This window comes from Euphorbia lathyris, chromosome 1 (assembly GCF_963576675.1).
Source record: "Euphorbia lathyris chromosome 1, ddEupLath1.1, whole genome shotgun sequence".
NCBI lineage: Eukaryota > Viridiplantae > Streptophyta > Magnoliopsida > Malpighiales > Euphorbiaceae > Euphorbia > Euphorbia lathyris.
Window position 1 is genome coordinate 57,097,198 of NC_088910.1, and position 25,510 is coordinate 57,122,707.

Sequence of the window (25,510 nt, forward strand, 5' to 3'; positions counted from 1 at the left end):
TTTTGAGAAAGATCACCGAGTATTCAGCCTCACCCATGCTGCCCACTGCTAAAAGAAACAATCATATACTGTAGCAGAACCGCTGCAGCAGGTGAACTCCATTACCATGCCCTACTTTTTAGTTTTTATTTTTTTAATGGCATCTTCCCTTCCGCCTCCGATCCATTACTCATCTGGGGTTTCCTTTTACTATCTTCATCACCACTTGGTATCGCTCTGAATCATTATTATTTCAATATTATGCCTCGCATTTTTATTTTTTTGCATCTTTTCTTGATCCAGCTGTGAAATTCTACAATTTCTTCTTCAGCTTCGTTTCCAGGAGAATTGGGGGCCAGAGGGAAAAACAAGATCATTTAAAAAGTGTTCTTCTTTAAATCAAGAGACAGCAGAGTAATGGGCGATTTTGAGGCTCGGGATTTGATCAGTGATCTGCCTCAAAGCATTATTGAAATCATTCTAACTCGATTGCCCATAAGAGATGCTGTAAGAACAAGCATCTTATCAACCAAATGGAGGTATCGATGGGCTTCCCTTACTCACCTGATTTTTAACGACAAATGTGTTCCAATTTATTGTGACAAAGGGGCTGTGGAAAGCAACCTTATCAATTTTATCACTCGAACGCTCTTTCTTCATCAAGGCCCCATTCATGAGTTCAAGCTTTCCACTTCTTATCTCCAATGTTGCCCTGATATTGATCAGTGGTTACTTTTCCTCTCAAGGTCTGGTATCAAAGAGTTGAATCTTGAATTAGGGGAAGGAGAATGGTTTAGGGTCCCTTCAAGTCTTTTCAATTGTACCAAATTGACCCGTTTGGAGCTTACTCGTTGTGAATTTGATCCACCTCCTAGCTTCAAAGGATTCTTATGTTTGAAAAAACTCAATCTTTATCAAGTTTTGGTTGCTCCTGAGACAATTGAGAGTTTGATATCCGGTTGCCCTCTTCTTGATAGTCTTTCATTGTCCTATTTTGATAGTTTGGTTCTTAACATTGATGCCCCAAATCTGAAGTACTTGTGTTTGGAGGGTGAATTCAAGGATATTTGCCTTCAAAATACCCCACTTTTAGTTGCCATGTCTGTTGCCATGTATATGACTGATGACATTGCTGAGCACTTCGAGCAAACTTCAACTTGTAATTTTATCAGGTTTCTTGGGGGCGTGCCGCGTCTTGAAAGACTTATTGGCCATATCTACTTTACTAAGGTAGCAACATGTTTCATGTTTTAGTTCAGATAGTTGATCCAGTTTGTCTAGGTATATATGTTTTTTTCATGTTCATTCAAATGCAAGCAAATCTTAGCATTAGCTAATGAACTAGAATGCTACACCTCATATTTACTTATTTCTTTCCTTTTGGTTTGAAGTATTTGAGTATAGGTGATTATCCAGGACGACTTCCAATTACTTATAGCTACCTGAAAAATATTGAGCTATACCAGGTTAGTTTTGAAGATATGAAAGAGATACTTGTTGTTCTTCGCTTGATCACCAACTCTCCCAATCTGAAGGAACTCAAAATTTCGGTAAGGGATCATGTGTTGTGGCTTATTGGTTTGTGATTCTGTGCATTTTATCATCTTGGTTTGTGTTGCAGGGGTCTTCAAACACTCTGGCTGCTATAGAAGCACCTGATTTGGATTTTTGGACAAAAGAATGCCCCAAACCATGTACTTTCGAAAACCTTAAAGCAGTTAAAATGACTGATATGTCTGGTGTGCCACATGAGATGGAATTTATCAAATTTTTGCTTGCAAATTCACCCCTGCTTCAGACCATGAGTATCACTCCCTGTGTTTATGTGATGGATGGAAGATTGAATATGCTGATTGACTTATTAAGGTTTCGGCGTGCTTCTGCTTCTGCTGAAATTGTATTCATCAAAGATTAACCCCTGTCTATGTCATGTAAAGTACCTTCTTTCTTCCCTTCATGTTTCCTTTGTGAGGATGATGGCTTTTATTTGTCTTTGTTTGTATGCATTACAAAATTATGGCTGGAGTAAATAAGTAGAGTAATAATGTGATTCCAATTTGCATATTGTCCAGATTTTAATTTTTTTGGCTTCTATCGCTGAAATTTCAGGTTGTGTAGGCAAGAAAAAGACAGAAATTAGGTGAGACAACAACATCAAAATCCAGTCTTTTCTTCATGAAAGCATCTGAAGTTTCAGCTGTACCTGTGGCACTGACTGTTGACGTCTCTTCCAAACGCAACATCACATTTATAGAAGCGAGGGGAAGAAACAAAAATTTTATTACAAGTATTATTTTTACAAGCAACCCTTGCAGAAAATCTCCATAGAGAAGAAAAAAACAATAGGAATAGAAGACATGCAACACTCAAGTATATGTCATTTTCAAATTTTGATTCTGTACATGTCAGAAAATATTACACAGTTTTTGACCTCCAATGTGTTTGATATTGTACATGAAGTTTGTTTTCACTTGGATGCTATCACAGATTCTTGTCATAGTGTAAAATGCTTCTCTCTATCTGTTACATAATCATGTCACCTGGGTCCTGATAGCTCCATAGCTTGGACGAGTAACGAAGAGTCATCGGTGAGATCGGAATATCTCTCCGAGGATGAGAACTCGTATGCTCTTGATCTGGTTGCTTCGGCTTTCTGAGATGCCTCCCATTTCTCTGCGAGTCCATCTCCTTCTAGCATCCGAACAACTTCGGACATTTTAGGTCTATGACTCGGAGTATATTGGGTACTCAATAGAGATACACGAACCATTTCTTCTAGCTCGATTCGATCATAGTTGTTCTTCAGATCCTTGTCAACTATCAACTCCAGCTTATTTTCTTGATGAATTTTCTTCACCTGTAATGATAATAATGAATTATCTAATATCATGAACGAAAAATGACTATAATGTATAAAGCCTCAATCTTTAACATACCCAATCAAGCATGGCTCCGCCTTTCTGGTTTGCCGACTTGCCAAACTCCAAAGCTCTCAAACCAGATATCAATTCGAGTAGGAGGATTCCAAACCCGAAAACATCTGTTTTCTCAGACGATTGACCCGTTGAGAGATACTCTGGTGCGATATGTCCCACAGTACCCCTCACAGCTGTGGTAACATGAGAATCTCTGTGATCTAAAAGCTTTGCCAACCCGAAATCTCCTACAACAGCTTCGCAGTCGTCATCTAGCAATATATTAGCGGCCTTCACATCCCTGTGAATTATCTTCGGGTCGCATTGCTCGTGCAAGTAAAGTAAACCTCTGGCAGCTCCTAATGCTATCCGTTTTCTTGTGCTCCAGTCCAATGTTGGTTTGGCTGCAGGAGAAGTAAAGTTGCATTTATTTTTCACCTTCAACATGCTATGATCTGATATATACGAAGAATAAAAAAAACAAGAGCTGAGTTGATAAAAGTTTTACCCTTGAGACGAGTAGCAACACTCCCGTTCGACATGTAAGGGTAAACCAACAGCCTTTCGCTTGCTGTCATGCAAAATCCATAAAGACGAAGCAGATTACGGTGCACCGCTAGGCTGATCATCTCCACTTCAGTCTGAAATTGAATCTCCCCTCCTGTAGATCCATTTCCATCTTTCAGCCGCTTGACAGCTACTATCGATCCATCATGGAGATGCCCTTTGTAAACATTCCCAAAACCTCCTTTTCCTATCAAATTCTTGTTGCTGAAGTTTTTGGTGGCTACCTGAAGCTCTTTGAATTGGAATTTCTTGAGGTTTCCGAGATTGAGTTCCTCCTGGCGCTGTTCTGAAATATCAGAATACACAGAAGCATTTATAAGAATCTGCATTCGTTTATCAATGATGTGAATTATTTGGTAAACTGAAGTTATGGCTTACTAACCATTAACATCAAAGAATATCTGTTGATTGTGTCTTTGCCTCCACCAAAAGAGGAAACCAAATCCAAGAAACAACAGGCAGATGCATCCCACGCTTGAACCGATTGCCAAGGCTATTTTGTTACCTTTTCCATTTCCAGAAGGCTGAGAATCTATAAAATAATAGCAAAATATGTAAAAGAAGAATGAATAATAGTTTTGAATTGCAATAGAAAAATACTATATCTGAAGCTTTTAAAAACATAAAAAGGATAAACAAACATGTATTTAAAACTAAAGTCAAAAGATATACATATTTGACCCAAAGGAACAGAATAACAGCAGCTTTTAGAACAAAAAGATTTGAACTTTAATCAAGTGGAAGAGGAATGAAATTAATTACTTTGTGAATTATTTAAGGACAAGGATTGTGGAGTTTGTATGAATCCAACACATTCTTCTTCAGCTCCACATATGAGAGAGTTTCCTACAATGCTGTGCCAATTCATAAAATAATTATTTAAACAAATAATGGCCTAAAAATTGTATTGTGTTGTGTCAACTTCATATTAGGAAGACAAGTGAAGAGGAAAATAAAATTTCACGATTAACTTACTTGAACGTTCTAACATGAAAAGCAGGTACTGGAGCACTCAGATTATTGTAAGACAAGTCCCTAAAACATCAAATTGAAAGGGAAAAAACCCACATAAGTTTACTCAAATTTAATTATGATCAGGAAAAGAGATTATCTTGATGCAGAGTTTATGAGAATTACAGAAAGGAAAGTTGGCTCATATTAGGCAAAGAGGGAGGAATTGGTCCATAAAGACTGTTATTGTTCAGCCTCCTGATTCAGATTCACAAAAGAGAAGAAAAATGTCAAATTCCAATTAACCCGGAAAAGAAGAAGAAGAAGACATGCGATATATACACTTACAAATACTGTAGATTTTTCAGATTGGATAGAGTAGAGGGAATTTCTCCAGTGAAGAAATTATTAGAAAGATCAAGTGTTTTCAGCTTTGAAAGCCTCCCAATCTCAGACGGTAAGTGTCCTGAAAAATTATTGTTCTGCAAAAGCCTGCAAAATACATTTCATAATTAAATAAGCTTTACTGAAATTAATTAAGAATCATACTTCTCCTAGAGTTATAATTAGATTATGTATACTCACACAAGCTGAAGATTTGTCAAGTTTCCTATGCTTGGTGAAAGAGTGCCAGATAAATATTGGCTTGGTGCTCCTCTGCAGAACAAATTATTTACTTCTTTTTTACAAACAAAAAATCATAATTTAATGGTGTATGAAGTATTTGAAAGGCTCTTACAGGCCAGTGACGAGACCATCCGGAGAACAAGTAATCATAGCCCAGCTGCATGGATCCACAGCAGTTTCATCCCAGTTTAGAACATTATGAGGATCAATCAGTGAATTCTTTATGCTCATCAAAGCCAGCACTGCAAAAAGGATGAAACTTTAAGCCTTAATTATACTCTTAACCAGATTTAAAGATACAAGAAATAGCTCATTAATTACTTACCTTCATAATTAACACCTTTAGGAGACAGCAATCCATAGGCAGTAGACCATAAGCAGAAGAACAGAATGATAATAGAACAAAGAGAACTTCTTTCCCTTGCTTCCATTGAACCCAAACCCAGATTGAATCACAAAGAAACAAGTAAATGGTAAATGGGAATTAAGGAAAAGACAATCTTGGTTTGGGGGTATTATAAATTAATATAAGGAAGGGTAACATAAGCATAAGCAGTAGAGAGTACAATATCTCATGGTTTCCTATAATTGCACACACTCACTTAACTTGCTTGCTCACAAACTTATGTCAGAGACCAAAGATAAAAATAAAAACTGAAGGGGGATTTGGTAGAATAAAAGCAAAAACAAAGTAGCATAGCATGCCTGCCATTGGTTCAGGTTCAGGTTCAGCAAAGAAAGAAAAAAGAATATATATATATAAAAGCTAAAATGCTATGGCCACTCTTCTAAACCAAATCTCAAAAGATGATTGTATAAAAAAGATACATATTGAAAATTCCTTCAATCATGCATTCTATTCCCTTGTTGATTATAAAATGTGAAAAGCAAGTGCAACTGTTAACCATTAATTGTAAGGGATTAAAATAAGTAATTAGTGAGTGAGTGGGTCAGAGAATTTGTTATTGTTGTCACGCATAGAGAGAAAGATATAGGAGCAGGTGTTTGAGATTTGGTAATTTCTACAGTGGACTATGGGGAATCCAACATTCCTTTAGCCTACCTCAGTTTTGAGGTTCTCCATTTTAATTTAAATTTAAATTCTATTCTTTTTCTTTAACTTTTACTTTAGTAGTTCTTATTTGTGAGAATCTCGAGGGATTGAAGTTGAGATGTTTGTTTTTGATGATGAATTATTTAGATATTGTTTCTAAAAATTTCATCTTTTACATTACCCAAGTAGGGTTGGGTTGGGTTGCTTTACTGAATCTGATACACTCTCTATGTCTCCACACTCACCAATATGTCGCTATAAAATATCCAAAAGCAACCAACTTTAATTAAAAGCAAAAGCTTTCATTGATTCTTCCTCATCTTTATTTTCCATTTAATATACTAAAATTGCATAATCTAATCTCTTAACCTTCCTTAATTCAGTATTATTTCATGTCATTTCATTCACACCACAATCCTAAAGATATTCCACATCTAACACAATATTTATATATTATTTAAATTTAAATAAATTACCCAAGATCAAAACTCTAAGGGTACTCTATATGGCACAATTCATTTCAAGCGATTAAATTACAACACTTTAAAATCAAACCATCGAAATTTTTATAAATTATACGGAAGAGGTCACTTCAAAACCCAGGATCCATTATGCTCCATTTTACATCTTCGCGTAGCATGTCAAAACAAGTAACCAGCTCATCAAAACCTCACAAAAACCAAACTAGAATATCTCCACATGATCAATTTGAAAATGTTGAGGATATATATTGAGCCAAGAAACTCTTAAAAGTTTTCATGTCTCACAAGCTCAATTCTTAGAAACACAAAAAGTAATGCAAGACGATCATAAAAAACTTTAGCAATTCTTTCATGAAAGAACAACAAGACCACCCCTTTAAATGAACAATCTACCATAGAAGATGCTTGTTGGAGGAATTCCAGTCACCAATCCATACCAGAATGAAGAAATACCTATGTGAGTACGGATTTACGGTTTCTATGATGTAACCTACATACCCTATAAGAAAAAAGCATTGATTGAGTCCTAAAAAAACATGTGACCAATGGAAACACAAAGGATCACTAAAAGATGGAGCTTCATAAAGTTTGAAATGTCTAGAAAAGCCCCACATTTTTTATGCCGTGAGAATTGTAAGTCATAAAAACCATTTATAAGGATTCTTTGAGTCTATTTGTCCCATCGAGATAGCCAGACCTCCTTCGAAAAGCCTAGTTTCTCTTTTGGGGAGGTCATGGGCCTCGACACCTCAGTTCAGGAGCCTCTACCTTCAGATTGGGGACCGTATAACCCTTATTTGGGGACCATCGACCCTTATAATGGGGTCTGCCAGCCTCTTGTGGTGGATGTTGGTCCCTTGTGTTATGAGAATAAGTTCGGGTTAAAGGAACTATTTAAAATTTTAAGTATTTAAGGTTGACTTGTTTTACTTGTGAGTTGTATTTTCTCACACAGATTAATAGCACAATGATACTGAGTGCGGTCAGAGGCAGCTTTAATTGGTCAACAACTAAAGTTGTTTCTGATATTGATCCAGGAGATAGCACTTATAAGTCTATTCCTGAACACATCACTAGATCAAGCAACTCAACAGGCTTCAGTTGAACGTTTTCTTAGCAAATATAAAAGCAAGCAAATATGGGAGATAAAGGATAGAAGATACTACTCAGCAGTTTATCCTGGTTCGGCCTTCTGCTTACATCCAGTCCCCAGAATTCCTTTTTCGAGCTTTAATCCACTACTAAGCTCTTTTAGGTAGAGCACAAACCCTTTACAATAGTCAGCGAGCAGTTACAGAGTACCGTCCTCTATATACCTACACTCAGCACTATCCAACTCTGATTGCTAAATATCGAATAACTCAGAGTCTCCTAATTGGATTTAGTGATTGATAATGCTTTGTTCTAAAACAAAGAACATTGAATGATCTAATCTATTGTTTACACAAAAGAATAAGAGTTTGTGTAAATATGTCTTTGCTTTGCTTTCAGATGGAACTTCAAGTATGAATTTTCGTAGAGCCTTCGCGTGTTGAAGATCAAGTCTGAATGAAGAAAATGACAGGCCTTTTATAGTGACACTTCAAGGCATCAGTCATTTCGAATTTTGAAATAACCGTTGGAGGGAAATGGCTCTGCTGTCCCTTTCGTCCTCAGCAGCCAGTGCCACGGCCAATCGTAACGAATTCTTCTATGTATCTCTATTTTTTGTTGATCAGCGCTTCAGTTGCTTTACTCAGTACGCTTCAGAGTGTCTCTCCATTTTGGGCAAAGATTCCCGAACAGTATAGCGACAGCTCGTCTGTCTTGTCTGAATCTTTCCTCAAATGGATAGCCTTTGTCTGTAAGTTAGGAAGTCAACTTGAGCCTTGTCTGCTTCCTCTTTTGGTCTTCGAAGTCAGCAACTTCGTTGTGAAGGCATAGGCTCTTCTTCTGGATCCTTCCTTCTACTAGGCTGAGTTGATCTGAAGGCTTTTAATCTGTTTGACTTTCTTCTTTGCTTACTTGGGCCTCAACTTGGCTTATGGACTTGGGCTTTACTTTTAATTTCTTTTTCACTTATAATTCAATTTATCCAAAACACTCAACAAACACATTAGTAAGAATAAATCAAAGCTTTTAAATTTAATGTGTTGAGAATTTATCTTGGGGATTTTGATTCTAATTTAAATAGATTCGTCAAATCAAAATTAGTGTGGAAATTGTGTTTCAACAGTGGGGTCTCCGACTCCCTTATTTGGCGACCACCCTTGTCGACCATTCCATTTTAAGGATTTGAGCCCTTATAAATAGGGGCTCCAAACCCCAAGTTCGAGAGGTGAGCTTTATATTGAAGAGATTTCATAAAGAGAAAAAGAAAACAGAGAGAGAGGGAGAGGGAGAGAGAGAGAGAGAGAGAATGAACAAATGAAAAAGAAAGAGAAAGTCCCCAAAATCTCCCAAAAGGCATCTCGTTCTGACATAAGGCGCCAAACATCAGAGATTTATAGAATTCCATCACAAATTCAATCACTCAAAAGGACTCCTAATAGTTTTAACACTTTTGATTCAACTCTCTTAACGTGTATTAGACAATTATTTCGCAGTTAACCCATGAACATTATCAAGAAAAAAATTTCATTTGTTTGTAGACCTCAAAAATAATGAATATATGCATTGAATAAAGCAAAAAAAAAAAAGAAATAACTTTCACACAAGAATGTTTCATATCACCAAGAGTAAGATTAAGACTATACAAGCACAAGGTATGCATAAACTTTTGGATTTATTTCAAGAAACCACTTTTGAATACCTTGGTGTTTTCCCTTCAAGTTGGAACCATTATCATAACATTGACCCCTCACATTATCAACATTAAGATCAAGTGATTTCAAAACATCATGTAGTTCATTAAAGAGTCATATTCCACACGTATCATCCACTTCTAGAAACTCCAAAGCGAACTCCTCAATTTTAATTTGGTTATTTGACATATTCACACATCAAATTACAAGAGTCATTTGTTCTTGATGACTTAAAACAAGGGTACATTCAAGAATTATGGAAAAATATGTTGCCTCTTAGATCATCTTAATGATAGAATTTCTAACACTTTTTTACAAAAGGGAAATAAACTCATTTTGAATTTTATGCCCAAGATAATGATAATAAATTTCTCGATCTTGAATGCGTCTAACATGGTCATGCATAAATGAGCTTAAACGACTCGGCAAGATCTTCACAGAAGAAGAGCAAGTGAAGAAAATCTTGAGAAGTCTACCCAAGAGCTGGCAAGCTAAGAAAATAGCTGTGGAGGAAGCTCAGGACCTGACCACGTACAAATATGACGAGATGATCGGATCTCTACTGACTCATAAGATCTCAATGAAGAACTTTGAAGCTAAAGAAAAGTCAGAAGACAAGAAACAAAAATCACTTGTCATGAAAGCTGACTCAACAGAAGCTGACTCATCAGATGATGAGGAGATGGCAATGTTTACCAGGAAAATGAAGAAGCTGTTCAGAAAGAATGATAAGAACAACAAAAGGCCATTCAGAAGAAGCGACAAGTACAAAGCTGAGTCCAGCGACAAATACAAAAAGGACAGCTCCAAGCCTGTCACATGCTTTGAATGCCACCAAACTGGGCACATTAAATCAAGCTGTCCAAATCTAAAGAAAGAAAAGAAAGGTAGCAGAAAAGCTATGGTGGCCACATGGAGTGACAGTGATGAGTCAACTTCATCAGAAGCTGATGCAAATGAGATAGCAAATATATGCTTCATGGCCGACGACGCTGCTGACCACTACCGAACTGAGCAAGCTGACCTCTCGGATGACACTGACCAAGAGGACCACTCCAATGAGGTAACATCTTTACTCTTGCTTAGAAATGAAATAGTTAACGCCCTGAGTGATTTATACACACTGACTAAAAAGTTAACAAGAAAATAAAGGCACTCAGCAGGCGATGTGATGAGATTGAAGAGGTCAAACTGAGTGACCTCCGATATCTTCTCCAAGACAACACCAGGCAAGATGAAAATCTAAAAGTCATGCATGGTTTTGTCTCGGAAGTCCAAACTGAGTCAAAGAAGCTGAGAAAGGACATCACAACCATACAGGACCAGCTGAGTAAATCGGCTAAGAAAGGGTTCTATCCCAATGTTGAGTACCAAGGTACTGGTCAGCATAGACGGTTCACTCAGTGTGACTGTTGTGGGAAAAAAGGACACACCATTGATGTGTGTTGGTATACTCGACGGAATGTCCAATGCAACTTCTGCGGAAAGAAAGGGCACACCACTAAGGTATGTTGGCATGCTCAGCACAATCGTGCTGACCAGAAACAAAATCACCCTCAAAAGGTGACCTATTGTGACTTCTGTGGTAAAGCTGGCCACACAATAAATATATGTCGTCACAAATTAAAATATGATGTTTCACCTGTTCATGCTAACAAACGAGGACCCAAAAAGAATTGGGTACCTAAAGATGAATAGTTCAAAATGCAAGTGAGCCTGAGGTGCGTGGAGAAGTCAAAGCTTTGGTATATTGACAGCGCATGCTCGAGGCATATGACCGGTGATGAAACTCAATTCATCACACTTGAGCGTAAACGAGGTGGAAGTGTAAGCTTTGGAGACAACAAGAAGGGTAAGATAGTAGGTTCAGGTACTATCAGAGGTAACCCTACTATTGAGTTAGTCTCCTTAGTCAGCGGCCTCAAATATAACCTATTGAGGTGGCTCAGCTATGTGACAGTGGTAGAAAGGTTGTATTTGATGCTACTGAGTGTCGGATACTCGAGGGAAAAACAAACAATTTGATTTTAACTGCCCCTCATGTTGATAATGTGTACATGTTGAGTTTAGAAAAGAATTTTTCGAAAAACATATGTTTAGTGTCAAAGGAGGATAACTCCTGGCTATGGCATAGGAGACTTGGTCATGTAAGCATGGATCTCCTTGCCAAATTAGCAAAAAAGCAATTAGTTGAGGGATTGCCCAAACTTAGATTTGAGAAAGATCAACTATGTAATGCTTGTCAGCAAGGTAAACAAACCAAAAAGTCTTTTCAAAGTAAAAATATTGTCTCAACCAAACGACCATTGGAATTGCTACACTTGGATCTTTTCGGACCGGTCCAGCCACTCAGCTTGGACGGTAAGAAATTCTCCTTAGTCATTGTAGATGATTTCTCTCGGTATACATGGGTACTCTTGCTGAGTAGCAAGGACGAAGCCTTTGAGATGTTTTCAACATTAATAAGAAAACTTGAAAATGACAGAGATTTAAAATGGCTCACATCCGTAGTGATAATGGCGGAGAATTCAAAAACCAACAGTTTGATGAATTTTGTGAAGTCAGCGACATTGACCACAATTTTTCTGCTTCTAGAACTCCTCAACAAAATGGGGTTGTTAAAAGGAAGAACATAACTCTAATTGAAATAGCTAGGACAATGCTGAGTGAAAATAGGCTTCTAAAGTATTTATGGGGTGAAGCTGTCAACACAGCATGCTATATACTCAATAGGGCTTTAGTTAGACCTATTCTTAAGAAAACCCCCTATGAATTTTGGAAAGGACGAAAGCCCAATATTGGATACTTTCGTGCTTTTGGTTGTAAATGTTTTATACTCAATACGAAAGACAACCTAGCCAAATTTGATTCTAAAGCTGGCGAAGCGATCTTTGTAGGGTACTCAACTAACAGTAAAGCATATAGGGTGTTCAATAAACGAACTCAGGTTGTAGAAGAGTCTGTCCATATAGAGTTTGATGAAACTGACCCTGTAGGAAAATCAAGTCAGTATGCCGAAGATGACCCAAGCTCAGCTTCCGCTGACCAAAATGGAGCCGCTGAGTCATTACCGCACGGGCTGACCAAAGGTAAAAGCGAACCCGAAATTACCTTTGCTGACCAATCTAAAACTGCAGAGATTGTTGAAACACCAGCTGCTGACAACTCAACATTACCCAAAGAAATCAAAATTCCAAGAGGACATTCGGAGAAGTCCATTCTTGATGCTGCTGAGAACAACCTGATGACAAGGAATCAACTCAGGAGATATCTTAGCAATGTTGCATTCGTCTCAGTCCATGAACCAAAGAATTTTGCTGATGCTGAGCACGACGAATTCTGGATCAACGCCATGCAAGAAGAGCTTGATCAATTCAAGAGAAATGAGGTATGGGATTTAGTACCAAAACCTAGGAATCAAAAGACCATAGGAACTAAGTGGGTCTTTAGAAATAAACTAGATGAGCAAGGCAATGTAGTCAGAAACAAAGCCCGACTTGTAGCTCAAGGCTATAGTCAGCAAGAAGGCATTGACTATGGTGAGACCTTTGCTCATGTTGCTAGGTTAAAGGCTATACGAATATTGTGTGCATATGCTAGTTTCATGAACTTCAAACTATATCAAATGGATGTCAAAAGTGCTTTTCTTAATGTATTTATAAACGAAGAGGTATATGTCAGTCAGCCTCTAGGGTTTGAAGATCCAAAATTTCCAAACCACGTTTATAAACTCAAGAAGGCCATGTACGGCCTGAAACAAGCACCACGTGCTTGGTATGAGAGGTTGACCAGTTTCCTGCTGACCAGAAACTATGTCAGAGGCAAAGCTGACACAACCTTGTTCATTAAGAAAAAGGGTAAAAATACCCTGCTGGCACAAATTTACGTAGACGATATAATCTTTGGTGCTACTGACGAATCTATGTGCAAAGAATTTAGTAAACAGATGCAAACTGAGTTCGAGATGTCAATGATGGGGGAACTCAACTTCTTCATTGGTCTACAAATCAAGCAAGGGAAGAACGTCATCTTCATAAGTCAGTTGTTGAGCGATTTCCGCAAGTGCACGGTATACGCTTGTAGTAATAAAAGATATCGATCCCACAGGGAACGTTTTTCGAAACAAAACTTATTTATAATCGGTTAAATTTACTTGAAGGTTTATAATATGGAAAATCGTTTAATCGGTTTTGGTTTTGAAATTGCTAGAATGAGAATTAGGTTAGAGTATGAAAATGTTAGAAAATATTCTGATTTAAGAATGAATTTGCAAGATAGGAACGTTCAGTACTTTTTAGACAAGTAAACAGATGTATTTGTTTGCATTAAGCAAAGAAAACAACTTTAAAATGACGGAACCTCTAATTATTTGGCTTTGAACATGACAAAACCCTATCCAGGATAATTGCCCTTAATCAAATTAAAACTCTTCCGAGATAATAATTTGCCTAAGTGTTCAACAAAGTTTTCTTGTAAAGATTTTGAATTAAATACGTTTTAATGAAAACACCAGCATCAATCCACTTCGGATCCTTTACCAAAGTGCTACATAAAAATCTATCGAATAGAACAGACTTTATTAGATGAAATATAAATTGATACAAGTTTACAGAGAACATGGAGCATGGAAACATTCAACGGCTTGCAAGTGAACAGGTTGTCAATCCTTTCCTTGGGTTTCGTTAGAGTTTGTCAGGCTCCAGGGCGGATCCTCTACTCAATCTTCTCGTTGAATCTTCGTAATAGAGACTGGGTCGGTCTACTACCAAAATAAAAACTAAACTGGAACAATGTCTAAACGCCACTAAACTTGTTATTATTGAATAAACAATGTGTGTACATCATATTGCTTTTTTACAGAATCGAAATCTAACTTCTGAATCACTTGACTCGGAATTTCTGCATAAATTCTATACTAATATCTTTCTTCTACATATCTTCAACTCTCCATCAACTCTTTATTTATAGATGTTGAAGAGTCTTGATTGAAGTGTCGTGTCCGTTGTGAAGGATCGTATCCGTTGTGAAAGGACGTCTTTATCCACCCGAACGACCGTGTTTCGTCGAAAACGAAAGTGTGTAACTAGGCTTCTACAAACTCCTGCTCGTACCGAGAATGTTAAATTCTCTACCGAGAATGGGGGAGCATCAATTGGTCTTCAAACGAAGGGAAGGAGAAGCTGAGGAACGCGTGTTGCGACCGAGAATATGGGGGCCGCGGTCGCGGCACGGAATGTTTTTCACCTCTTTGGCTTTCGTTCGTGTCCTCGATTTGGAGTTATTAATTTTTGTCGTCTTCGACTCCTTTTGTAGGGTTTTTCTTCTGTTTTTGAGCTCTTTTCGTTCCTATTTGGATTTTACCAAATATTTATGTACCTTACAAGAAAGAAACATAGTCGAGAGTAAAAGCTTTCTAAACAGTTATAAATAGCATAAATTCGTAGCAATATTGATGTAATTATCGATGATATTTTAGGTATATTTTGGGCTTAACAAATCTCCACACTTAATCTTTTGCTAGTCCCGAGCAAAATTTCTCTGAATTTATTCTTTAGCTAATCTCTTTATGAACATAGAACATATATCTTAGTATTACCTTTTGAATTAGTTAAGCCGAAAAAACTTACTTCGCATGGCAAATTTATACGCAAAACATCAAACTAACTTAGTACAATATACGATATATCACTCGTCTTGTATTTCCAATTTTGAATTGAAGCATTCGGGACGATATAAGCACACATGTTATTGAGTCTTTCGTCTCAAGGCATTTCAAAGCACAAAATTTCTTTCCCAAACCTAAACTAATATATGAGATATATTATACATTTAAATAAGTACTTGGGTTAATTATTTGCTTAGTTACGCCCGAGATAAGGGTGGTCTTGATCGTAACTTTATACGTATTTTATTGCTTTGTGTTTGCTTAAGAGGTACCGACTATGCCATGGGTGGACGCAATCGTTACTTTAAACTTATACACGCTTATTATTTTTTTTTCTTTTAACGTTCCTTCCATACCTCGATTGTGATAAGGGTGGTCGCAACCGTGGCCAAAATTAAACGGTACTTAATTATTCTTCCCTTTCATACCTCGATTGTGATAAGGTTGGTCTCAATCGTGGCCAAAAGTTAAGAATTCAACTAATTGATTAATTAATATGAATTTTGTAAAATTGTAACTTTGGGAAAAAGAAAGATAGCACATTCATCATATATTGACTTTAAAATTCAACATGCATTATGGCTAAAATTTCCTTAAAAACTTCAATTGGTGTTAATGTAAGACGAAATCAAACCGAGCTAAAAATTGTTAGTTCAATTTAATGCCTATAAACCTAATTGAAAACTTAAAATAAGATTTATTGTATCATGATTTGCATGATATAAAATAGAGATTGAAAATAAAGAATTTTTGTTACTTAAATACATTCACTCGAGACAGTTTTACTTAAAATCGTATCGGAGATTTGTGAAAAATTTAAAAAATATTACCCGTATACGTATAGAAATATTTTTTCTAACGATTGATAACCTAAACAAATAATCATATTAACTTATAGTTAATTTATGAACATATGAAAAATGTCAAGTTTATAAAAATAGTGTGAAAATAAAATGTGTTGCAATATATGTTGCATTTGCATAAAAATTATTCGTTGCATTTATTCGTTTTGCAAAATAATATTTTCGTTGCATTTATTCGTATATGTGGAAATGATATATGTATATCTCCTCCCACACTTAAATTGGACCATGTCCTCATTGGTGCAAAAATGGAGAAAACATATAAAATAAATACGAAATAAGGCATACGAAACAAAGATTGAAATTGTAGCAAATGAAATATTCAACATAAAATTAAAATGGAAAATTGTACCAAACATAGGAAAATTAAATTTGTACCAAATTATAACAAGATAAAAAGAAAATAAAGAAAACAACCTATGCTTGAGGCGGGGAATCCGGAGGTGTAGGTGAAGTCTCCACATTTCGGCGTCGGAAAAAGGAAAGCATCCGATGCCGAGTTGATCTATGCTCACGCCTCAAAAGGTTGAGGTTGTCATTCATCACCATGTTGTTTTCGACCAAATCATCAATTCTTAAGTTCATTTGACGATTGTTGGAATTGATTTGGTTCAAAATCCTCCGCAAATCCACCGGATCATCCGCTTGAGGTGTTTGGGGTTGTGGTTGAGCTTGGGGTTAATCCTCCTCTCCTTCTGCCTCTCCACCGCCTTCGGTACCTGCAAATTGAGAACTTGAAGTGCCACCACCCATAGTGCCACGAAGGTGGGCAATACGGGAGGTATACGAAATAAAGACGGGGGGACCTTACGGAAGCAATAAATGAGCCCGCTCAAGAGCCGAAATGTCCAAAAGTGGAACATACCCACGGTAGGTGGACATGTCAAAATCAGGCAATTCACCCCGAGCTCCCAACACAATAGCGGTGATAAAATTACAAAGAGGGATTTGAATGGTAGTAGCCCTCGAAGCACGGAACAAATTATCGAACAACATGCCAATGCTATCAATCCTCAATCCTTTAAACAAACTATCCAACACATACAAATCCCGAACCTGAACCTTTGAACTCTCAACACGCCCAAACAAGGAGAAACTCAAAAATTTGTGAAAGAAGAACACACAATTGTCCTTAACCAACTTGCTTGAAGTGTTTTTGGAATTAAAATAGTCTTGGTTCGAAAGAGTTTGCCAAACAGCATCATTATCAAAATCTTTAGGCTTATCATAAAAAGCAGAAGTAGGGAAACCAAACATGTTGCCCATTGCTTCATAATCAATGGTGTATGTGGTACCATTATTCCTAAAAGAGATTGAGGTTTTCTTCTTGTTCATGGTCAAAGTGACCAAAAATTCCACGACATACTCATTAATACGCGGAAAACGCATATTAACGAATTCTTGCCAACCCAACGCCTCAATAAAAGCATCAATTCTAGTAGAGAAATTCAATGCTCTTACCGAATGGAAGTCTAGGAAGTGCATGTCCACAAATTGGCGGTCGGCTTGTGAAAAATGTTTGAAACGAGCGGCTTCCTCCTCCGAAGCGATGTCGAAATAAGCTCCACATTGAACCCGAAGGCGATTAGCTTCCGTAACAGCTTGCTTGTTACCAACACGCTTAGTCCTTACCATGGTGATGGTGTTTAGTGTGTTTAGGGTTGGAGAAAAAAAAGGAAGAGGAACAAGGAATTGAGAGAGAAAGAGTAAAGCTTGAAGATGCGTTTGGGGGTTGTAATTGGAAGTGATTGAATGGAAAAGAGGATAGAAATTGGAGTGAATAAATTGGGAAGAGTAAAAGTAGGTTTTTGGGGAAGAGTTTGGAGTAAGGGATTGGATAAAAATAGAGGTGATGTGAGGTTTGTATAAGAAGTAGGTTTATATAGGGTGATTAGGTAGATGTATATGTAGAATAGGAATAGGAATGGGCAAAAATTGTGTCAAAATCGGAATAAAAAGGGCATATATCACGCGTGTCGCGACCGCGAATAGCAAAGTCGCAGTCGCGGCACGCGATTTTTAGGGAATTTTTCCCCTGAAATTCGTCCGTTTTTGCTGCTCATACCGAGAATTATTCAAAATGTCCAAAAGTGGAACATACCCACGGTAGAGAATTAGTCAAAATGGCCTATTTGGATTCCTATTTACTTGGTTTGTGCAATTTTTGTTGATGGAATGGTTCCTGAACTTAATATAAAGTGTCCCTGCACTTAAAAACTAAAATAAATGACATTAATTGCAAGGAAAACCAAAGGTTTAACCTTAATAAATTGAATTAAAGTGTAATAAATTGGTTTATGAAGAATTAATGAAACTTAAATATTCATTTATGCATATAAGTTAAGAGAATCATATTAAGTGCATAATAAGTGCATATAAATATATATTAATAATATGAATTTAATCAATTGAATGAAGTAATGTTTTTAAACTCAATGAATGAAGTTTGTGAAATTGGATTAAGTGTGAATATATGTGTGTTAATTAAGAAAACCATGATTGTTCAATATTATTTAACCATGATTATATAAGAAATGGAATCAAACATATATCTAACCTTTGTAAAATTAATAAATGAACTAAATTGAAAATAGAACTTTATTGAATAAAACAAAATATAAAAACAAAGAATGAAACTAAATAACACAAAATACACAAATATTTACAAAAAGAAAACCTATAAACCTAAACTATTCTATATACTCATCCCTATCAAGCGGGATATTTCTAGCCTTAATACGATCAATTTGAAACTGCACGAAAGTTTCACGTTCCGGTGCAGACAGAAAGTTAGGCCCTGCTCGAAAGACACGTTTCACAAGTCCTTCGTGCTCGAGAAATTCATAGTCAATTGTCGGGAAGAATTCATCATCACTCCATGGAACATCAATGGTACCCTTTGTACCAAGAATTATTCCACAGATTATATTGCCGAACCCAATCTTCTTATCCTTGGATCGAGAAGCGTCGACAAGACCCTCCATCAGAATCTTTGAAGAATCTACTGCATTTCCCTGGAATATATCTCCAAGAACATAAAGATCTGTGTCACGGACCACACTACTGAATGTGCGACCGAATAAACTGTGACACAGGAATTTGTGCAAATACAGCATGGAGTTGGAGCGAAAGGAGTGATTATAGGCGAGTTTTGAATTGAATCGCCAGAAACCGGTGAGCATTCTCCAAACATCCGTAAATGTCATGTCTCTTCCAGGATGACGTTTGATTGTATCCCTCGGGGGAAAACCAAACCAAGCATGCAACTCGGGATAGCTGAAAGTGAAGATTTCGCCATCTCGACGAAAACTAAAACGTACCCGTCGTTTGTTAGTGAAACGAACGGTACAAAAGAATTCGAGTATCCAGTCGCCTATTATTGGAAATCGCATTTTGGCGAATTTTGTCCACCCTAGGCGTTCCATATAACGGCTCATGTCATCAGTAATGCCAAGTTGGTTGTTAAGAAAATCATCCATACACAACATTCCAGTGAAGAATTTGTAACGAAGATTCCAGTAACGCCTACCTTCATCGTGATTGAAGATAGGAAAAGGCGCCCTATATCGTTTGGATAAGTCTGGGCGTTTGTTGCTTGAGGCAGCATTGTGCCTTGAAGGTTTGTATTTGGTAGGCATGGTGTTGAATTCAAAGAAACAAAGTTTATGTTACTTAATGAAAAATGGTGTTTTGAAGAAATCAGAAATCTGACAAAGATGAAAAGAATTGTAACAGAACTTGAATCCTCTAGGACTAATTTATAAGATTTTAGGATGAAGAGAGGTGTTGTTTTAATCATGAAAAGTTATAAAATTACACCTTTCGGGAATGAAGAAACTTAAGGTTTCGTTTATCAAAGGGTTCGTCGAAAGGTTTAGGATGATTCAGACCTAAATGTGCAGGAAAAACGCGTGTCGCGACCAAGAATTCCAAATTCGCGGTCGCGACACGCTGATTTCCTTGCGGAAATCAGGCGTCGTAAGCCATGTCCTGATTCACGGTAGAGAATTTATTATTCTCGGTAAGTCCAGAGAAAATCTAACCTATTTGGACAAATCTGAAAAATAGAATTCTCGGCAGAGAATTCCAAATTCTCGGCAGAGAATTGCCTGAAACTTCAATTTCATTCTAATTCCCTAAAATTAATTCTAAAATCATGAAATAAATATATTTTATGCATTTAAATCATAACATAAAGTCATCTAATCACAAAAATTGGCATTTGGAAAAATAAAATAAAATAAAATAAGATCAATTAAAGATAAAATAAAATGAACAAAAATAAAAGAAATAAAACAAAATAAACTGTGATCGAAAAACTGAGTGATTTATATGTCAGATAATCTTGTTACGAACGGAATTCCTATTTGTGAAATATTTTCGTAATAGATTTTACATCGATTACCATTAACTTTGAAACGAATTTCGTTAGGACCTTCCAGTTCTAAAGAACCATAATCGAATGTTTTAACGACTAAATATGGTCCTATGCATCTGGACTTAAGTTTGCCTGGAAATAAACGAAGTCGTGAATTAAATAACAGCACTTTATCCCCAACATTAAAGTGTTTGACTTTAATTTTGGCATCGTGCCATTTTTTCACTTTTTCTTTATAAATCTTTGTGTTTTCGTAAGATAGATGGCGTAACTCATCTAACTCATTTAAATCGAGCAAACGTTTCTTACCTGCTTGTCGTAAATCAAAGTTAAGTTCCCTAATAGCCCAAAAGGCTTTATGTTCTAATTCGATTGGCAAATGACATGCCTTCCCATACACTAAGCGGTATGGAGTCATTCCTATTGGTATTTTAAATGCAGTACGGTATGCCCATAATGCATTATTTAGTTTACAAGACCAATCTTTTCTTGAGGATGAAACTCTTTTCTCTAGAATCCATTTGAGTTCTCTATTTGATATCTCCGCCTGACCATTTGACTGAGGATGGTATGGCGTAGACACGCGGTGGCGTAATCCGTATTTTTTCATAAGTGTTTCAAAGCTTCGGTTTATAAAATGAGTACGGCCATCACTAACGATGACTCTTGGACAACCAAATCTACAAAATATATCATCAAGAAAATTTACGACAACTTTAGAATCATTCGTCGGGGTTGCAATTGCTTCAACCCACTTTGAAACATAATCAACGGCAACTAATATGTAAGTTTTACCATTAGAAGGAGGAAAAGGTCCCATGAAATCTATTCCCCACATATCGAAGACTTCAACTTCTAATATGGTTGTGAGGGGCATCTCATCTTTCCTTCCTAGATTTCCTGTTCTTTGGCACTTATCACAACGAGTAATAAATGAACGGACGTCTTTAAACATCGTAGGCCAAAAGAAACCACATTCAAATATTCTAGCTGCTGTCTTGTTAGCTCCATTATGTCCTCCATAAGAGCTAGAATGGCATTCTGACATTATGGATTCAAATTCATTTTCACCAACGCATCTCCTAATTATCCAGTCACCACAAGTTTTGAACAAAAAAGGATCTTCCCAAAAGTACTGTTTAATGTCGAAGAAGAATTTCTCCTTTTGGTGGAAATTTAATCCTTCCGGAACAATATTGGCTGCAAGATAATTAGCAATATATGCATACCATGGTGACATGACGCTTTTCATTTGATAGAGATGTTCATCAGGGAAATCATCTCGTATACCGATAGTTTCACCTATGGGACCGTTCTCATCTTCAAGTCTCGATAGATGATTGGCGACAAGGTTTTCTACTCCCTTTTTGTCTTTTATTTCTATATCAAATTCTTGTAACAATAAAACCCATCTAATTAGACGCGGTTTTGCATCCTTTTTAGCAAATAGATATCTTAATGCTGCATGATTAGTATAAATAATAACTTTCGAACCTAACAAGTATGACCTAAACTTATCACATGCAAAAACTACAGCTAACATTTCTTTCTCAGTTGTGGTGTAGTTTAATTGTGCACCGGAAAGTATGTGACTTGCATAATAAATGACATGAAGTTTCTTATCCTTCCTTTGACCTAAAACACATCCGACAGCTAAATCACTTGCATCACACATAATTTCAAATGGTAAATCATAATCGGGTTTAGCAATAATAGGTGCACTGACTAAAGCTGTTTTTAATGTTTCGAAAGCTTTAACGCAATCTTCATTAAAATCAAAGGTGGAATCTTTCATGAGTAGATTAGTGAGTGGTTTGGAAATTACAGAAAAATTCTTAATAAATCTTCTGTAAAAACCGGCATGTCCTAAAAATGATCTTACTCCCTTAACAGTAGTTGGAGGGGGTAATTTTTCTATTACTGAAGTTTTTGCTCAATCCACTTCTAATCCTTTTTCAGATATTTTGTGACCTAAAACAATTCCTTCGTCAACCATGAAATGACATTTTTCCCAGTTTAATACCAAATTTGTTTCTTCACACCTAGACAAAACTTTATCCAAGTTTTCTAGGCACGAATCAAAAGAATCTCCATAAACTGAAAAATCGTCCATAAAAACTTCCATAATATCTTCAATGAAATCATTAAAAATCGCAGTCATACAACGTTGAAATGTTGCAAGTGCGTTGCATAGACCAAAGGGCATTCTCCTATATGAAAATGTTCTGTAAGGACATGTGAAGGTTGTTTTATCTTGGTCATCCGGGTAAATGTATATTTGAAAGAATCCGGAGTAACCATCTAGAAAACAGTAGAAAGCATGACCAGCTATCCTTTCGATCATTTGATCAATGAAAGGAAGAGGAAAATGATCTTTTCTAGTTGCTTTATTTAGATTTCTATAATCTATACAAACCCTCCAACCAGTGGTGGTTCGTGTAGGTATTAATTCACCTTCTTCATTCCTTACAACTGTTATGCCTCCCTTTTTAGGTACGCAATGGATTGGACTAACCAATTCACTATCCGAGATAGGGTAGATGATTCCATTGTCCAGAAGTTTAGTAATCTCATTTTTGACTACTTCCTTCATATTGGGATTTAGGCATCTTTGCCTATCCGCTTTAGGTGGCTTATCTTCTTCTAAGTGAATTCTATGCATTACAATGCTCGGATTAATACCTTTTAAGTCTGAAATTTGCCAACCCATACTTCCTATCATATTTCTAACAACTTCTTTCAATTTCTCTTCTTGAACTTGTGTTAATTTGTTAGAGATAATTATAGGTAGAGAATCGCCTTCCCCTAAGAAAGCGTACCTCAAATGACTTGGTAATTCTTTAAGTTCTAATTTAGGTGGAACTATAATTGAAGGCGGAACTGGTCCATCTTCTCGAATCAAAGGTTCTGGGTCCTTATCTTCTAGTTCCTCACTCATTATAGGTTCTATTATTTCTTCTTTTTGAACAATGTCATTTACACATTCTTCAATTAAATCAAGTTTCATACAAGCGAAATCCTCCATAGGATATTTCATCGCTTGATTCATATCAAACTCAATCTTATCATCGCCTATTCTTAAAACTACTTTCCCTTCCGACACATCAACTAGAGCACGTCCCGTATTCATGAACGGTCTACCAAAGATTAGCGGACAATTTACGTCATAAGCAAAATCTAAAATAACGAAATCGGTAGGAAAAATAAATTTGTCAACTTTAACTAAAACATCTTCAATTATACCGTATGGTCTTTTAGTGGTTTGATCCGCTAATTGCAAAACCATATTGGTACGTTTGATGTCTTCTTCTAAGCCTAACTTATTAAAAATAGATAATGGCATCAAGTTAATGCTTGCTCCTAAATCACAGAGACAACTGGGAAATTCAATATCTCCCAATTTCCACGGAATGGTAAAACATCCGGGATCTTTAAGTTTAGTGGGCAAATTGCTTGACACAATTGAACTACAATCTTCAGTTAGTGAAATGGATGAAATTCCTTCCCAACTGATTTTATTTGAAATTAAATCTTTGAGGAATTTACCATAATTGGGAATTTGCGTAATCGCATCCATAAACGTTAAATTAATATGCAAATTCTTAAGTTTGTCTAAAAATGTTAAAAGTTGTTTGTCATAGTCCTTATTGCGGACTTTGTGTGGAAAAGGTGGTTTGGGTACAAAAGTTTTTGTATTAGAGTCAATTGGTGCATCTTTTTGTTTTAATGTATCTTCTTTGGGCTTCGGTAAATCAGTTCCAGGTAAAGTCGAATTTCCGGGCATTTCCGGGCCTAAGTAATTTTTCCCTGAACGAAGAGTGATAGCCTTAACATGCTCTTTCGGATTTTCTTCCGTATGGCTTGGAAGACTTCCCTCTTTGCGGGATGGAATTGATTTAGCGAGTTGTCCAATTTGAATCTCCAAATTATGGATGCTAGATGATTGGTTTTTAATAAGCTGATCGAATTTATTCTCGATCCGTTTAAAACCATCGTCGTTATTACTTATTTTTCCACTCATAGCATCAATAAATTTATCGATTTTAGAAGATAAAGTGCTAATCGTATCTTTTGATTGATTTTGATAATTAGCAGTACGATTTTGATTAGCATTAGTATTATTATTATTATCTCTCCAGTTAAAGTTATGATGATTTCTCCACCCAGGATTATATGTATTGGAGTAAGGGTTATTAGGTTGGTTTTGCCCTTGGACAAAGTTTACCTGTTCAATTTCGCTCATACTTTCGTAATCCACATACGTTTGGATTGGCTTACCATTAGGATCACACGGTGCCATAAACCTATCAATTTTGTGCGATAAGGTAAAAAATTGGGCTTGCAACACCGCTACTGGATCAAGATTCACTATACCTTTAACCGATGAAGTTGCTGAGGATGATGGTTTCGCTAATGGTACGTGTCCACGTTCCGCGGGCCACATACTGCTGTTGATTGCCATTTCCTCCAAAAGTTCTTTTGCTTGGGCAGATGTTTTCTTCATGAATAACCCTCCAGACCTAGCGTCCAATGAACTTCTAGTTGTAGGATTTAGTCCATTATAAAATGTTTGCATTAAAAGTTCAGCAGGCAATTGGTGGTGTGGGCATAAACGTTGAAGTTCTTTAAAACGTTCCCAAGCCTCATAAAGAGTTTCATTATCATTTTGAGAAAAAGATGTTAACTCTTTAATGACTCTTGCGGTTTTTGCTAAAGGAAAAAATTTTGATAAAAATGCTTGGGCTAATTGCTCCCAAGTCTCAAATGATGCGGCTGACATAGAAGTTAACCATTCTTTGGCTCGATCCTTCAAAGTAAAAGGAAAAAGGCAAAGTTTGATTGCTTCTGCAGTTACATCAGTAATTTTAAAAGTGTCACAAATTTCTAAGAAATTTGTCAAATGGGTATTAGGATTTTCGTTAGGTAACCCGTAAAATGTTACGTTATTTTGCAACATATTAAGCAATGATGGCTTAATTTCAAAATGGTGTACATTAATTTGGGGTCTAACTATACTGTTTGTTACACCGGCCACTCCTGGCCTAGCGTAATCCATAAGTGTGGCCATAACTTCTGGCTCGGTAATTCTAGTTTTTATTGGAGTTTTGTTTTTGTTTTTCTTTTCTTTCTTGTTCTTTTTAAGAGTTCTTTCAATTTCTGGGTCAATAGGATCTGGTGACGTGCCTGAACTTCGAGAACCACGCATGAACCTGAAATTTCGCACGAACCGAAACTACCTACAAAAC

General features: G+C 36.6%; 2 protein-coding genes and 1 non-coding gene across 7 annotated transcripts; 2 read left to right on the forward strand and 1 right to left on the reverse strand.

Annotated features, from left to right (window-relative positions):
- Positions 1 to 2,463, forward strand: LOC136234168 (F-box/FBD/LRR-repeat protein At1g13570). 5 transcript variants are annotated; one of them, XM_066023969.1, is made up of 5 exons: positions 1 to 91; positions 283 to 1,209; positions 1,371 to 1,529; positions 1,601 to 1,910; positions 2,089 to 2,463. In XM_066023969.1, the coding sequence occupies exons 2-4, from the start codon at positions 397 to 399 to the stop codon at positions 1,892 to 1,894; spliced, it is 1,266 nt and encodes a 421-aa protein (XP_065880041.1). In that variant the 5' UTR covers positions 1 to 91; positions 283 to 396; the 3' UTR covers positions 1,895 to 1,910; positions 2,089 to 2,463. The 5 variants fall into 5 exon arrangements, with proteins under 5 accessions (XP_065880041.1, XP_065880057.1, XP_065880034.1 ...); XM_066023985.1 differs by having other exon boundaries at positions 10 to 91; positions 311 to 1,209; XM_066023962.1 differs by having other exon boundaries at positions 70 to 208; positions 311 to 1,209.
- Positions 2,331 to 5,991, reverse strand: LOC136234157 (protein NSP-INTERACTING KINASE 2). The gene is made up of 11 exons (XM_066023943.1): positions 5,365 to 5,991; positions 5,152 to 5,281; positions 4,998 to 5,069; positions 4,761 to 4,904; positions 4,599 to 4,670; positions 4,437 to 4,496; positions 4,224 to 4,315; positions 3,844 to 3,993; positions 3,403 to 3,747; positions 2,916 to 3,298; positions 2,331 to 2,836 (listed from the first exon to the last, which is right to left on the reverse strand). Exons 1-11 carry the CDS (start codon positions 5,468 to 5,470, stop codon positions 2,516 to 2,518), a joined length of 1,875 nt encoding a protein of 624 aa, XP_065880015.1. The 5' UTR covers positions 5,471 to 5,991; the 3' UTR covers positions 2,331 to 2,515.
- Positions 5,992 to 24,856: 18,865 nt separating this feature from the next.
- On the forward strand, positions 24,857 to 24,963 carry LOC136215969 (small nucleolar RNA R71). Its single transcript, XR_010682970.1, has one exon. It is a non-coding gene; the product is annotated as a small nucleolar RNA R71 (small nucleolar RNA).
- The last annotated feature ends 547 nt before the right edge of the window (positions 24,964 to 25,510 follow it).

Coding starts and splice junctions, on each gene's coding strand:
- LOC136234168 (XM_066023969.1), top strand. CDS start 397: ATGGGCGATTTTGAGGCTCGGGATTTGATCAGTGATCTGCCTCAAAGC. Junction 1,210..1,370: donor GCCATATCTACTTTACTAAG/GTAGCAACATGT, acceptor TTTGGTTTGAAG/TATTTGAGTATAGGTGATTA. Junction 1,530..1,600: donor TGAAGGAACTCAAAATTTCG/GTAAGGGATCAT, acceptor TTTGTGTTGCAG/GGGTCTTCAAACACTCTGGC.
- LOC136234157 (XM_066023943.1), bottom strand. CDS start 5,470: ATGGAAGCAAGGGAAAGAAGTTCTCTTTGTTCTATTATCATTCTGTTC. Junction 4,671..4,760: donor CTGAAAAATCTACAGTATTT/GTAAGTGTATAT, acceptor AATCTGAATCAG/GAGGCTGAACAATAACAGTC. Junction 3,299..3,402: donor TGTTGCTACTCGTCTCAAGG/GTAAAACTTTTA, acceptor CTTCTCCTGCAG/CCAAACCAACATTGGACTGG.